Genomic DNA, 15056 nt, shown 5'->3' with positions numbered 1-15056 from the left:
TGCCATGATCTTTGTTTTCTGAATGTTGAGCTTTAAGCCAACTTTTTCACTCTCCTCTTTCACTTTCATTAAGAGGCTTTTTAGCTCCTCTTCACTGTCTGCCATAAGGGTGGTGTCATCTGCATATCTGAGCTGAGCAGGCCTCACTCACCCCACAGTCCCAGGAGGCCACCCAAGGCTGGAGCGTCCACAGCAGGACTGTATGCACAACGGGGTGAGCCACGGAGGCACGCTTCCACCAAGGATGGGTTTCTCCTGGGCTGGGAGATTTTATTTGCTGATGAAAATTCTAGTTCCTTTTTGAAACTGTTTCCTTCCCTAGGATTGCAAGGCCCCTTTTAAGAGTTCAAAGTGAGGCAGCGGGGATGTACACAGATCATCCTTTGGGTGCATGGTGCTCCAAGCATCAGGTGCTAAGTCGCTTCAGTCACTTCAGTCCCACCCTTTGCAACCCTATAGACTATAGTCCACCAAGCTCCTCTAGCCATGGGATTTCCCAGGCAAGAATACTGGAGCGGGTTGCCACTTCTCTAGAGGAACTTTCCAACCCAGGAATTGAATCCTCATCTCCTGTGTCTCCTGCCCTGGTAGGCGGGTTCTTTACCATTAGTGCTTCCTGGTAAGCTCAGATCAGCCTTTGATTTGGGTCAGATCCCAGGTGCAACTTGCTGGGCAGGTGGCAAATTCTGCTGCAGAGCTACAAGGTCCCACCCCTCTTTGGGACAGGGAGATTGAGTCAGATTAGTCTCAGGGCTGAATGGGGGGACAAGACTAAGTTGAGATATGCTTTATACTATTTAGTTTGATGTAGTTACTTTAAAAAGACAAAAGAAGGGGAAGTATTTTTAATCTTAAATGAGAAGAGGAAAAACTCTTGAGTTTTTCTTTTTCTACATCCAGGATTCAAACCACCATGGCCTGTGTTTTTTAGCAGGTTTGTCTTCGAGGCAACTAACACCAATTTTTAAAGTTCTGATTCAATGATGAGGCTCATTAACACATACAAGAGAGCAACAGAAGATGAGATGGTTGGATAGCATCACCTATTCAACGGACAAGAACTTGGCAATCTCTGGGAGATGGTGAGGGCCAGGGAGGCCTGGCGTGCTGCAGTCCCTGGAGTTGCAAAGAATTGGACACAACTTAGCGACTGAATAACAACATATACACAATTTTGCGTCTTTTCTCCCGAGCCCAGCCTGCCTTTGGCCTTTCCAGCTCTGCCCCAGGAGCCACTCTGGTCCCCACAGAGATCACAGTCTTTCCAGCCTTCAAGACTCTCCAGGCGCACCTTGCCCCCCTCTTCTTGCTCAGGCTCTCCTCCCTGTCCTCTCGCAGAACCCATCTGTGCCTGTTTCCTTCTGTCCTGAATGTCTCGGCTCTTCCCCCGGGTTCCCCAGCAGAGTGGCTCTGACCCCCTCAGAGATTGCCATATCTATCCGGCAGCTTCCCAGCGTGAGGAGCAGGGCCTGACCATCCTCCGGGGCCAGTGCCTGCTGCTCCTCTGCAGGGAAGGCTGCCTCCTCCCTCCAGGTAACCACTGCTCACTCCTCAAGGGTCCCTTCCTCCACAAGCTCCCTGGACCCCGAGCCGGAGCCAGGCTGGGCTGGTGGGTGCTCTTGGGTCTCTTCTGCGCTCTCCTCCCAGCATCAAATGAGGTCATGTGAACAAAGAACCTATGGGGTCCTAGGCACTTAGCAAGAACTGGGCAGTGCTGGCTCCCTCCCCGCTCCAAAGTTCAAGGCCAAAGTGACTGCCCTTAATCCATCGCCCAGCAGCTCCAGCACGGAGTGCAGGGACCACGGGGCAGGGTTCCCAGTGCTGGCTCCTGGGGCTCAGGGAAAGGGGATGGGAAGCCAGAGCGAGTCTCAGCACCGGCCCTGCAGCTGTGGGCAGGACTGGGAACTGGCGCTTCCTGGAGCCTGGAACCAGAGGTCACAGATGCTAACTCACCCAGCAGAGAGACGAAGAAGTCCGCCCTGAGGCCAGCTGGAGCAATGGTGAGGGCAAGAGTGTGAAGACAAGGAGTTCTGAGTGCTGGTTTTTGACAGAGATCATTATTAAGGGATGGTGACCATCGCTTGCTAAGACCCAAAGTGTGCGAAGCGCCTAGCCGAAGTGGTTTTGTTAGGCTCGAGTTTGGAGGTGGAGTGCAGACCTGGGACGCAGGAGCCAAGTCCCCGCCCCTACTCCCGGGTGGTTCAGGGCGAAGCCCGACGGTCTAGGGCGGTGGCAGGGCCCCGCCGGCAGCGGCCTGGGGGTCCTCTTTCCTTGGCCCCGAAATTCCGGCCTCAACCCTCGCGGGTGCACCTGGCTCCCGAAGCAAATGCTCGGTCAGCGCGGAGCCAGAGACGCGCGCCTCTGATTCCGAGGTGGACACCCGCGCGCCTGCATGGCCACCGGAACGGCTTCGGGCGGCCACAGGCTGCCCAGGGGTTCCGCGGTCTTCACCACCTTCCCCGACCTGCTCTTTATCTTCGAGTTTGTGAGTCGCGGAGGACCAGGGAGGGCGGGCTGGGACGGGATGGGGTGGGCAGTGCCGCGCGCGCTCTCCCCGGGAGAGCGCCCTGGTCTGGGCACTGGGTGGGGTAGAGAAGGAGAGTGAGGACTGTCTCTTCCCCACAGCCACACGCAGTCTTCTGGCCCCTTCTAGCCCACGACGACGGGGAGACCGTCACCGGGGCTTAGCTGGAGAAACCAAACACACGGCTCAGTGGTCGGAAGCTGGCCCGGGTCCACCGGCAGCGGGCCGGTACCAAAGCTGCGCTCCCAACTTGCTTCCCATGGGCTTCTTGGAGATCGACGTCCTTGTAGAGGCGCCCAGCTCTCTCCATGGTTAGGAATTTGTTTTAAAAATATAAAAATCGGCAAAAGAAAGATGAAGTATTACCAAAAGAGGTGTGGGGATAGGGCTGGTGTTGGAGGAGAAACCGAATCCGGATTATTTTCTCTTGGACGTTTCTGGCGAGTGAACGGAATTTCGGCAATCTGGAAATGATAAAAGCGGCGTCGTTTGCTCGCCACAGTCATTGTGCCCAGTGTGAAGGATGGAGGGAGGGAGAGGGGCCTGTGAGAGCCGGGTGACCTTGAGCATCCAAGGTCTCCTTCCCCTGCAGTTGGTCCCTCCTTACACTGGAGCCGCACAGCTTCAACCCGCGGCTGCGGGAACGCACTTCCTCCTCTGGGCTCCTGTGAAGTGCTCCCTGTGGGACTCAGCCTAAACTTCCCAGGGCCTCGCCTAAAGGCGGTGGAGGGGTGGCAGGCAGGCTGTACTCCTTCTGTGGCTTTAACACCAGAAGCCTAGAGTCTCAGTTCCCTGCAACCCCACCGCAGAAATGGCAGCCTGGAGAGTCCCTTGGAAAAGAAAACGTCCAAACCTGTTTAGAAACGGGACCCCAGCTTCTTGTCTCCTGATTGTGAAGGAGATGTGAACAGCAAAGGAAGCAGGTTCTGTCTTCCCTGGAGGGTTGGGGGAGATGGCAGAAGGGGTCAAGGTAGCCTGGTCAAGGAGCTGACATCTAGGAGAGGCCCTGGACACCTCTGGAGCTAGCCAGCCACACCATTTGTAGGTGGAGACACTCAGGCCCAGAGTGGAAAGGACTGGCATCCACTAGAATGTCCCTTCCCAGACCACTCATCTCCGCTTCCAGTCAGCACTGAGCCTGTGCTTGCTCAAGGTTTCTGGAAATGATCCTGTAGAACCTAAGACCAGGGAATAAGTAGTAAATGGCTGGTTCCTTCAGAGCCTACTGTATTTACAAAGGCAAGTTTTGTGACCGAAAGAGACGCTGGCTAAAGGTGAGGTGCGGCGGGGCAGAGAGAATTTTTCAGCAACAAAAGGACTTGCTAGTGTCTCGTAGGTTGCCCTGATGAGCGGCTTGCTCTGCCTTTGTAACTGTTTGGGGGGCATTATAACAAGAGTCAGGAGTGTGTTAGCTGGGCTTCATGCAGAAGACTCTGGTGCACCCTCCTCCTCTTGCGCGGACAAGGTCTGGCTCAGGTGGCAGCAAGTGTGTGTGCTGGGGGTAGGGGGATCCCGGCATCACAGAAGGGACCTCCCAGTGCCCTCGGCCTCTTTTGTCATCACAGATTAGTGGATGGAGTGCCAGAGTGAAGGATGAGCCCAGCCTGCTGGGGGGAGTCCTAGATGATGAGGAGGATCTCCCTAAATCAACAAAAGTAGAAAACCAGGTGTAGGAAATCTCAGCTCTATGGACTACCTGAAATGCGTCATTTTGATGCCTGCAGATAGTAGCGGCTTCTAAGAAAAATGTCTCCTTTACCCCAGATCCTTCTCTCACACCTGTCTTAGAAGTAATTTTTTTCTCTTCCCCATCAGCCCCTGCTTTCAGGATCACACCCCTCCCACTTCTAGAGGGCCCTGATGCCTCAGTGTCATCCCAGATTTTTTACTTCCTCCTTGAATTGGGGATGGGCTCACTGGGTGCCTGGGAGGGCAGAAAAGAAAGCAGAGGCCCGTTCTTTATATTTTCGTCTGTACAAGTGGTACACATACAAAGCTGTACGTGCTTTGATGTGTGGAAAGAGAACTAAAGGGCCTAGGAAGGAGCTGGTCAATCTGGGAGGGTTGTTTATGTTTTTTTAATTATGAACCGTTTCAACAACAAAACATATACAACCCAGTTAAGAAGATGGACAAAGGACTTTGGAGTACACAGTACTCCAGAGAAGACATGCAAATGGTCAATAAGCACGTGAAAAGATACCCATCATCATTCATCATTAGGAAAATGAAATCAAAGCCGCAGTGACTACTGACCCGTTGTGCGACAGCTACTGAGCCTGCAGGCCCCGGAGCCTGCGCTCCTCAGCTAGGGGAAGCGCTGCCAAGAGCAGGCTGCGCTGCAGCTGGAGAGGGGCCCCGCCCCACAGCTAGGGAAGAGCTTCCGCAGCAGTGAAAATAAAATGAAAAAGTGAAATATTTTAAAAGCACAATGAGCTACTACTCCACGTGAAATTAGGACTACTGTTATCAAAAAACTGGGAAATACGTTACGGCTAAGATGTGGAGAAATTGGGACCCTCAGACATTGCTGGTGGGAATGTAAATTTGTTCACCTGCTATGAAACACAGTTTGGTAATTCCTCAAAATTAATTACCAGCCATCATCACAAAAATCTACAATGATGGAGAGGATGTGGAGAGAAGGAAATGCCTCCTGCACTGTTGGTGCAAACGTAAATCGGTACAACCTCTATAGAGAACAGTAGTATGGAGACTCCTTAAAAAACTAAAATAAAGCTGCCGTATGATACTGCAATCCCACTCCCGGGCGTATATCTGGAGAAAAACATGGTCTGAAAGGAAATGTCCACCTCAGTGTTCTTTGCAGCACAGTGTAAAATAGCCAAGACATGGAAGCAATCTAAATGTCCATTGACAGATGAATAGGTAAAGAAGATGAGGAAATACATGCAGTGGAGTATTACTCAGCCATTTAAAAGAATGAAATAGTGCCAGCTGCAGCGACATCAGTGGGCCTGGAGATGACCATACGAAGTGAAATAAGTCAGATATCCCATGATATTGCTTATGTGCAAATCCAAGTATACAAATGAACTTATTTATAACAGAAACAGACTCACAGAGAATAAACGGCTACCCGGGGGAAGGGGCAGGGGCAGGGATAGATTGGAAGTTTGGGATAGACATGTACACACTGCTATATTTTAAATAGATAACCAACAAGGACCTACTGTATAGCACAGGGAACTCTGCTCAATATTATTTAATAACCTAAATTGGAAAAGAATTTGAAAACGGATAGGTGCATGTGTATGTATAGATGAATCACTTTGCTGCACACTCGAAATGAACACAACTTTGTTAATCATCCATCTTCCGATGTAAAATTAAAATTTTTAATTAAAATTTCAAAAACATAATAATAATCACCACATGACCCAGCAAGTCCAAACCTAGGTTTATGACCGAAAGAATTGAATACAGAGAGCTGAATAGGTTCATAAATATGCATGTTTATAGCAGCTCCATTCACAATAACGAACAGGTGGGAATAGCCCAGATGTCCCATCAGCGGGTGAATTAATAAAGAAACTGTGACATTCCATGCAATGGAATATTACTCAGCCTTAGAAAGGAATGAAGCATTGATCCAAACTGTAGACCTAATAAATCTGAAACCGCCATGCTCAGAAACCGACACAAAAGGTCACATGGTGCAGGATCCCATTTATATGAAAGGCACAGAATAGAGAAAGCTATAGACACAGAACACAAATCAATGGTTTACCAGGGCCTGAGCAGAGAGGGAAACGGGGAGCAGTTTAATGGGCATGGTGCTTCCTTTTGGGGTGATAAAATGTTTTGGAGTTAGAGATGGCAGACTGCACAGCATCATGAATGTATTAAATACCACCGACTGGTCAAGGTGAAATGGTTCATTTCCTGTTGTGCCAATTCCACGTCAGTTTGTTTTTTCCAGGTTCGATGCATGAGACAGGGTGCTCGGTGCTGGTGCACTGGGATGACCCAGAGGGATGGGATGGGGAGGGAGGTGGGAGGAGGATTCAGGATGGAGAACACATGTACACCCATGGCGGATTCATGTCAATGTATGGCAAAACCAATACAACATTGTAAAGTAATTAGCCTCCAAAAATAAATAAATAAAAAGCGAATCTAAAAATAAGAAGAAGAATAATTTATTTATTTGGGCTGAGCTGGGCCGTCGCTGCTGTGCGGGGTCCTCTGGTTATGGGAGTGGGCTGACTCCCACTGTGGTGTGTGGGCGCCTCCTCTTCTCGCCACGCACAGGCTTGAGGGCATGCGGGCCTCAGCCGCGTGGGCTCCAGGGCACAGGCTCAGTAGCGGCCCACGGACTTAAGTGCTCCGAGCCACGAGGGCTCTTCCCAGACCAGAGTTCAAACCGGCCTCTCTTGTATTGGCAGGTGGGTTCTTTACCACTGGGCCACCAGGGAAACCCCTCCACTTCAGCTTCTTAAAAATTAAGAACTACTTCAAACATTATAGAAAAGTATATATAATATTTTTGGAGAAGGAAATGGTAACCCACTCCAGTATTCTTGCCTGGAGAATTCCATGGAAAGAGAAGCCTGGCGGGCTACAGTCCATGGGGCTGCAAAGAGCTGGACACAACCGAGTGACTAACACTACACTGTATATAATACTTTAATGAATACCCTTGTACTTATCACTGTTTTGTCAAATCTTAATGTTCTGCTCAGTATTAAGGGAATAGAACTTTCAGATGACATCTAAGCCCCCTGGATACTCTGCTTATTACTGTCTCTTCTTCCAGCTACAGAACCACCCCTAAGCTGAATGTGTGTTCAAGATTAAAACTTGACTGCACCCCTAACTACCTATGATTACACGTGGTGTGGTTTTATGTTTTCTCACTTTATGAAAGTTTTGTTGCCCTGTACATATCCTTGTGCAACAGGCTTTTCATGCAGCCTTGTTCTGAGGTTCGTACATGTTGACGCTCTTTACGCATCTTCTGTTGATTGGCGTTTGGGCGATTTCCAATCTGCTTCGTTTTGATATTGCAGACGGCACTGCCAAAGAACATTCTTGGATGTTGGGAATTTCTTTCAGGAACACACACACTGGGTCATAGGGGTTGCACATCCTCCTATTCCCAAATGTTAGCACATCAGTGTCCAAAAGGGTTATTCCCCCTTCCACAGCCCAGGAGCGGAGTTACCAAGAAGCTAATAAATATTAATTAAGCTCGGGACCCCTGCTTGCGCAGACTGTTTCCAAGACCCTGGCCTGCTTTGCATTCTTTTAGAAAGAAGGTTCCCATATTGTATAACCTTCCTGACTCCCACCAGCAGCTTATCAAAGGCTCCATTGTTCCCAGACCTTGCCTCACTCGGTAGAGTCAGACTTCGTAATTTTCTGCTAGTCCAACAGGTGTGAAAGGCTTGATCAGTTTTTTAAATCTGTGGTCCAGTGAGTTGTTGCTTACTCCCAGGCCATACTCCCATACCTGACTTCCCAATAGCCCGGGAGTTGCAGATGCCAGACCTTCAGCCTCCAGGTCAGCAGGGTGGACACCACTCCCCCCGCAAGACCAGGACACTGCCGGGGAGCAGGGAAGAGTGGTATCTCTGGTGGGGAATGGCAGCTCTCCCCGGGCCTGCACCCCTACCCTGGAGCTCCTGACCTCTGAAGGCTGCAGGGCCGTCACAGGAAGAGGGAGACAGGCACGACCGGGTGCTGTAAGCCTGTCTCTCTGAGCCACACACACCACGCAGCTGTTGCCAGAAGTGGGGTCACGGGGGGTGGGGGGGGAGGGCCACTTCCTCTGCAGTTCACCAGCCCCAGGGCCGAAGGACAGCTGGCAGCAGGAGCAAGGCTCGTGGGGCCGTCTCCTCGCCACCACTGTGGCTCTTCTCCCGGCCATTCTAGAGCCGACCCTACATACGAGGGCAGTGTCATGGTGAGCTGCCCTTGCGTCACCTTGTGTAAATGTCTCACACACGCAGGGGTGTGTGACCTGGGCTCCACAGCCAGCCTGTCGAAGCTGGCACTCAGCAGCTGTGGCGATGTGAGCAGGCAACTGTGCCTCAGTGTTTGCATCAATAAAATGGGGACATGGCAATATAAACCTGTGGGATGCTGTGAGGAATAAGCGAATGTCATATACACAAAGCTCTTAAGACAAGTGATGCACACAGTTACTGCTCAGTAGCAATCAGGTGCAATTATTAATTTATTAATGCCTCAAATGCATGGTCTGAGATCACCTGGCTAGTGTGTGCTGAAAGTGGGCAAGTGGGGAGAGGGCAGGGGCAGTAAGGATGATCCACACCACCTTTTCTTTAGAGGCCCTTCTCAGGCAGGACGCTGAGTAGATTCGGGGGTGGGTGAGGCTGTTGAGGGAACATTCAACTTGTCTCTGGGTCAAGTACCACACAGATAACCTATCTCAAGAAGGGTGTCCCAAAGACTCTTCTCCCCAAAGAGGGGAAACGGAGGGCAGAAGTGGGCATGTCCTCTGCCAGGAGCCGCTCTGGCCAGCCTGACCAGGGGTGGTGACCAAGGAGAAGAGGATGCTGTGGCTGCCCCTCCGGTCTTGTGCCTTCAGGGTGGCACCAGCACGGTGCCAGGACCCTGGGGAAAGCTCTGTGAATTCTGAGCATGTATTAATAGCAAACTGCTATATCTGCCAGAAGGCGTAGCAGCAGTTACCACTGGGCCTGTCGTGTCAGTTTATCACCGTCTGGCAGGACACTGTTTCAGGGCAAGGGCACCCCTGGCACTAAACCTTGCCCCCAATCTCCCAGAGCCTCCATCGTGCCCTCCAGCTGCCTGCTGATAAGCCAGACACTGTGGATCGAGGGACCTGGCCAGAAGGGGGCCACCCTTCCAGCTCTTACGTCTTAGGACTCCTCCCTAAGACAGACCAGCCCTCAGTGGCCGCCGTTCACGGTGCCCCACTGTGGGTGCCGGTGTGGCTAAGCCCTTCATACCCCGCTGACCTGGAAGCCCACTCTGAGAGCACCCTTTCCTGTGCTGCAGGCCAGTCCTGGGGTCTGTTCCCTGCCTGACATGTGACTCTGCCCATGTCCCTGGCACACACACGGGGCTCTCTGAGACACTAGTTCTCAGCATGCGTCCACAGGGAAGGGACTGGCATTTATCTCCTACCTGGCCAAGGTGTATGAATCAGAAGAGAATCCGCGACCACAAGGGCAGAAGGGTAAAACTGATGCCCACACCCTTCCCAAAGAGAGAGCCTGGGGCCCTGCAGAGCAGTGCCGTTGGCTGGGGCGCTCTGCTCACTGCTGCAGGCACACTGCTGTGAGCTCACCACGCTGCCGGCCCCCTGGGTGCCTCCCATCAGATCTCCTGTTTTTCTTGCACAGAACCCACTCCTGTCTGATCTAAGCGTCCAAGGATTTTTTTTTTTTTTTGTCTCTTACGGTTGACATTCATATTTTTCATGAAACCTCCTTATTCCTCTGTATCCTGCTGGGTAAAGCCAGTGGGCACAGGGAGAGAAGAAGGTCCATCCAAACGAGGGCAAGCCTGTCTACAAGCCCTTGGCTTTGTGGATCTGAGGTCATGACCTCTACATCTGTCCTTACGCTCCTGGAGCTCCCTGACCCTGAGGACAGCAAGCAGAGTGTCTTCTGGATAATGACGAGGAAAAGAGTACTTCTCTCATGCCTGCCCTAGGTCATCCAAGACCAGGCCCCCTTGGGTCCTTCCCACTCCTGCCATGCCTCCAGTAGATAGAGTGCTTCCTGGACTTGGTCATTTAGGGGCCAACTTTTTTTAATGCTAATAGCATAGTGTAGCTAATTCATTTTGCAAAGTAAAAACCAAAAGGATCAACTAGTCACTACCATTTTATAAAAGAAAGGATATTTTTATATCAAAAATACTTGCTGTTATTCAGTTGCTCAGTCATGTCCGATTCTGTGACCCCATGGAGTACAGCACACCAGGTTTGCCTGTCCTTCACCATCTCCCGGAGTTTGCTCACACTCACGTCCATTGAGTCAATGATGCCATCCAACCACCTCATCCTCTGTCATCCCCTTCTCCTCCTGCCTTCAATCTTTCCAGCATCAGGGTCTTTTCCAATGAGTTGGCTCTTTGCATCAGGTAGCTAAAATATTGGAGCTTCAGCATCAGTTCGGTTCCAATGAGTATTCAGGGTTGACCTCCTTTAGGATTGACTGGTTTGATCTCCTGGCAGTCCAAGAGATTCTCAAGAGTATTCTCCAGCACCACAATTCAAAAGCATCAAGTGTTTGGCACTCAGCCTTCCTTATGGTCCAGCTCTCACATCTGTATATGATAACTGGGAAAACCATAGCTTTGACTATATGGGCCTTTGTCAGCAAAGTGATATCTCTGCTTTCTAATACACTGTCCAGTTTTGTCATAATTTTTCTTCCAAGGAGCAAGCATCTTTTAAAAGATTTCATGGCTGCAGTCACGGGATTTTGGAGCCCAAGAAAACAAAATCTACAACAGTCTCCACTGTTTCCCCATCTATTTGCCATGAAGTGATGGGACCGGATGCCATGATCTTAGTATTTTGAATGTTGAGTTTTAAGCCAGCTTTCTCATTCTCCTCTTTTACCTTCATCAAGAGGCTCTTTAGTTCCTCTTTGCTTTCCAAAAATTAGGAAGGATATAACCTCAGAACTAGCTCTTCTAATGATAAAACTGGATGGCATAAGTCCTTTCTAGTGCTAACAAAATTTTACCTTGTATATGACTCAGTTTGCCCATCTCACAAATGGTTCAGTATGAGGATTAACAGAATTAATATTTGTGAAGAGCCCTGGCTCCCCAGAGTAACCTCTGGGCCTAGGCTCTCCTGGTCTGACCGTCACCCCTTCTCTCCCTCCCTCTGCAGGTCTCTGGGGGGCTGGTGTGGATCCTCATTCTCTTGACCCAGGTGCCTGTCCCCCTGGTCCAGGGCTGGGTCCTGTTCGTGTCTGTGTCCTGCTTTGTAGTCACCACGCTCCTGCTTTTCCTCTACACTGTTGGTGCCCATAAGAACTGGAATTTCTGGATCACCCTGGTGAGTCCAGCCCTGCATGTCTGGGGCAGGGGGTAGTGATGGACGCTCTCCCCCGGGAGGCGGGCTTTCCCAGTGCTGGGTGAGGAGCCCTGTTGGTGTCTCCCGCCCGCTCTCCAAGGCCGAGCGGCCCACAGCAGCCCGGGGCTCCCGCGGCAGGAGGCTGACTGACACTGTCCCTGCCTGGGTCTCCAGGGCCTGCTCTGCCTTCTCCTCTGCCATCACCCCTTTCCTGGAAACCAGCAGCCCAACATCCCTCCCTGTCCCTCCCGCACCTGCCAGGGCTCGGTCGGCCTCTCCCACCACCCAGCAGGACTGGCTTTCGCCTCCAGGGAGGGGCCGGGGCGCCGGGGGTGGGTCCCGCTGCCCAGTGTGAGGCGAGCTCACTGCCCCGCTCCCGTCCCCGCCTCTAACGCGGGGTCACCAGAGAGGAGCCTGGCCGGGGAAGAGGGATGGCCTGTGATCTCCCTTCCGCATGAATTCTGCCTTGAGGGCCGTGAAGAGGGGAAACTGACACCTGGGCCACCTGCGCTGACCTCCCCTGGACGGGGGTGGGGCCGTTAGCCAGGCCTCTTCCTCTCCAAAGGCCTGCAGCCTAGACTTTAGAAACCCCCTCCATTCACAACTACTCAAAGCCCCGTTCTAGTACTTTTCTCCTTTTAACTATCTGGAGCCCCACTAGACTGCTCCCCAAAATGAACAGTGAAACAATGGACAAGGCCTAACCTTTCCACTCTGCACTGGCGCCAAGACCACATCTTAGCTCCGAACTGTGACCGTGCATAACACATCTCACGTCCCAAACTGATCTCCAACAATCCAAGAGGCCCTCTCCCAGCCCTTACTAGATCTCGTCTCAGGTGAAAGTCCCTGCTCCTTTAAAGTCCTTACTCTGGCTCCCAAACCAAGGAGCAGCCCTGGTTAGTTAATCAGTCCTTGTGAGGAGGGGGCTGGGGTGGATCGGAGGTTGGGCGGGGAAGGGGCAAAAGGAAACCATGGAGGGTAACAGAGGGGCCTGGCCAGGCAGCGACAGGTGGGGTCAACGGGCCCCCCTGGGACCATAGGTGCCCACGCCACCACTGGCACCCCATCTCTGATGGCCCTCTCTGACCTGCAGGACACAGCCTACCATTGCCTCGCCGCCCTGTTTTACTTCAGCGCCTCTGCCCTGGAAACTCTGGTCACTATCGGCCTGCAAGACGACATATACAGACATTACAGTGAAAACATCTCCGCTGTGGTGAGTCCTCAGCTCAGCCTCAGTGTCCACAGCTCCGGCTGCCCACCGACGGGGCTTCTGAGCAGAAGGGTTCCTGAGTCCTCCCTGGTGGTTCTTAGTTTGCTTAGTTCTCAACCAAGTAAACCTTCCCCCTCGTTTCTGGAAAAACAAAGCCCCAGACGAGGGAACTGATGCGCCCAGACCCCCTCGGGCACAGTCAGAGCTGCAGTGCCCAGGCCCGCGCTAGCCAGGGGTCTGAGCCTGGGCGGGCTTTGACGGGGCAGACGTGGGAGGGGGCGTGACCGTGGGGGCCTGGCGCTGTCGGAGCGCCTGTGAACAGTCTCATTTTCCCCTCACAGCAGCCCGAGAATGCGGGTGCCGTTATCACACCCATTTCACAGACGGGGGACCAGGGCCCCGAGAGCCTGCACAGCCCCCCCCAGGGGTGACCAGGAACTGGAGGGGCCGGGGGTCCAGGCCAAGTGCTTCGTCACCCACACTCTTAGCACAAGTGTGAGCAGAGAGTCTGCCCACCTGGGCTCCAGGCTGTCCCTGAGGGTCTTCCAGGGAAGCTCGCGGTCAGGGTGGGGGCAGTGTTGAGACCAGGGATGGGAAACTGAGGGCCAGTGCCTCCCAGGCCCTGGCTGTGGGGCTGCGGGGAGGCCCCTCCAGGCACAGCGTGTCCAGACCTCCAGCTGTGGGTGTCTGCTTCTGGGATTAGCCCTTTGTCTCTTGTCCACGGTATCTCCTTCCTGACTGCTCTGCGAACCTGTGCAGTAAGAGGGTGTGAACCTCACACTCATTCTTTCTGCGAGTCTCTTGCGCCTTCCGAGCCTGTTTGCTCACCTGTAAAATGAGATAGCAGTTCTTTTTGTTTCCCTGGAGGATGAGAGAGCTATTAAACCACTTCTTTCCAAGGCTTCCCAGGTAGCAATGGGTAGAACAGGGGCTGGAACCTCCCTCACCCTATTAGAATAGATGGGGTGAGACTGTGTCTCAGGGGCACCTTGCCTGCAGGTCCCTAAGCTCTAAAAGGAACATCCTCCCACTTCGGGGACAAGACCCCTTAGGGGGCCATGAGTTCATGACTTAACTTTCTCGTTGCTGAAATGGATCAGAATGACAGGGAGTTCAAGAGAGAGGGGACATATGTATAACCTGTGGCTGATTCATGTTGACGTATGGCAGAAACCAACACAATACCGTAAAGCAATTACCCTCCAATTAAAAATACATAAATTAAAAAAAGAATGGCAGGGAATGAGAATGTATTGTTTCCTAGAACTCTTTTCCAGAGTTGTGCTTGTGTAGGCTTGCATCAGGGTGCTAATTCATATGAGATGCATTCCTAACCATAAACATTGTTTAAAAGGCAAGAAAAAGTTGAAGAAACATTACTCCTTACTTAGATTTCTAGGAAATCCTAGGTCATATGTGATGACAGACCACAACATGACCATCCCAGGTGCCAAAGCTGTGTTCCCTCACACCTTTTGGGAAGGGTAGATCAGAGGGCAGCAGAGGACGAGATGGTTAGACAGCATCACTGACTCAGCGGACATGAACTTGAGCGAACGGGAGATGGTGAAGGACAAGGAAGCCTGGCGTACTGCAGTCGATGGGATCACAGAGTCGGACACCACTGAGTGAACAACAGAACAGAGATTGAAATAAAACCCACGGAGTGGGCGCCGCGGGGCTCTGGGAAGGGGGTTAGTGTGGGTGCCCTTCCTGCTCCCAGAGGAAGGGGTCCCGGGGATAGAGCCTCGAAGCCTGTCTGCTAGCCTCCAGGGGCCCATCCCCTTCCCTGGGGAAGCCACATGCTCCCCTCAGCTCCCAGCCGCTCCCCAGTTCCATTAGCAGGGCCCGCTCATGGTCCCTGGGACCCCCCTCAGCTGTCCCACAGAGTGGGAGCCTCTCCCATACGGGTGCATCTCCCAAGCTGGCGCCCAACTACAGCAAGGCAGCACCTGGGCTGCTCCTCCTCCCCTTGGGAGGGTCATCCGCCTCCTCCGTCACCTTCAGATGACTGTTTCTACACCCCACAGTAGAGAACCCGTAGGTACCTCCCTCATCCCAACCCCAGCAGCTGGAAATCTTGACCCCACACCCAAGGCCAAGCCAGATGCAGATGTTTGCTTGTGGGCAGGCAGCCCTCAGGGCCAGCCGCTCCGAGCTGGGTGATAGGCTAGACGGTGCCCAGGTGAAAAGATGGCAGGTCAGGGCCTTGACCAGGCACAGTGTGACTGTTTGCCACATTTCTCAGCCTCTGCTCCCAGCAG

At 52.4% G+C, this 15056-nt stretch overlaps 1 protein-coding gene across 3 annotated transcripts in view; it reads left to right on the top strand.

Annotated features, from left to right (window-relative positions):
- The first annotated feature begins 2194 nt into the window (after positions 1-2194).
- LOC138437166 (myelin and lymphocyte protein-like) overlaps positions 2195-15056 on the top strand; it is a 20357-nt gene continuing 7495 nt past the window's right edge. Inside the window, exons 1-4 of one of the 3 annotated variants that reach the window (XM_069583963.1) lie at positions 2202-2485; positions 2626-2835; positions 11391-11558; positions 12673-12795. In XM_069583963.1, coding sequence (XP_069440064.1) covers positions 2833-2835; positions 11391-11558; positions 12673-12795 — 294 coding nt within the window. In that variant the 5' untranslated portion in view covers positions 2202-2485; positions 2626-2832. Of the gene's footprint in view, positions 2486-2625; positions 2836-11390; positions 11559-12672; positions 12796-15056 lie in introns of all 3 variants that reach the window. The other 2 variants (XM_069583962.1, XM_069583964.1) reach the window with 2 other exon arrangements.

The sequence above is a fragment of the Ovis canadensis genome, chromosome 3, assembly GCF_042477335.2.
Source record: "Ovis canadensis isolate MfBH-ARS-UI-01 breed Bighorn chromosome 3, ARS-UI_OviCan_v2, whole genome shotgun sequence".
NCBI lineage: Eukaryota > Metazoa > Chordata > Mammalia > Artiodactyla > Bovidae > Ovis > Ovis canadensis.
The sequence above is the reverse complement of the archived record's forward strand: the minus strand, read 5'-3'. Positions and strand labels throughout refer to the sequence as shown.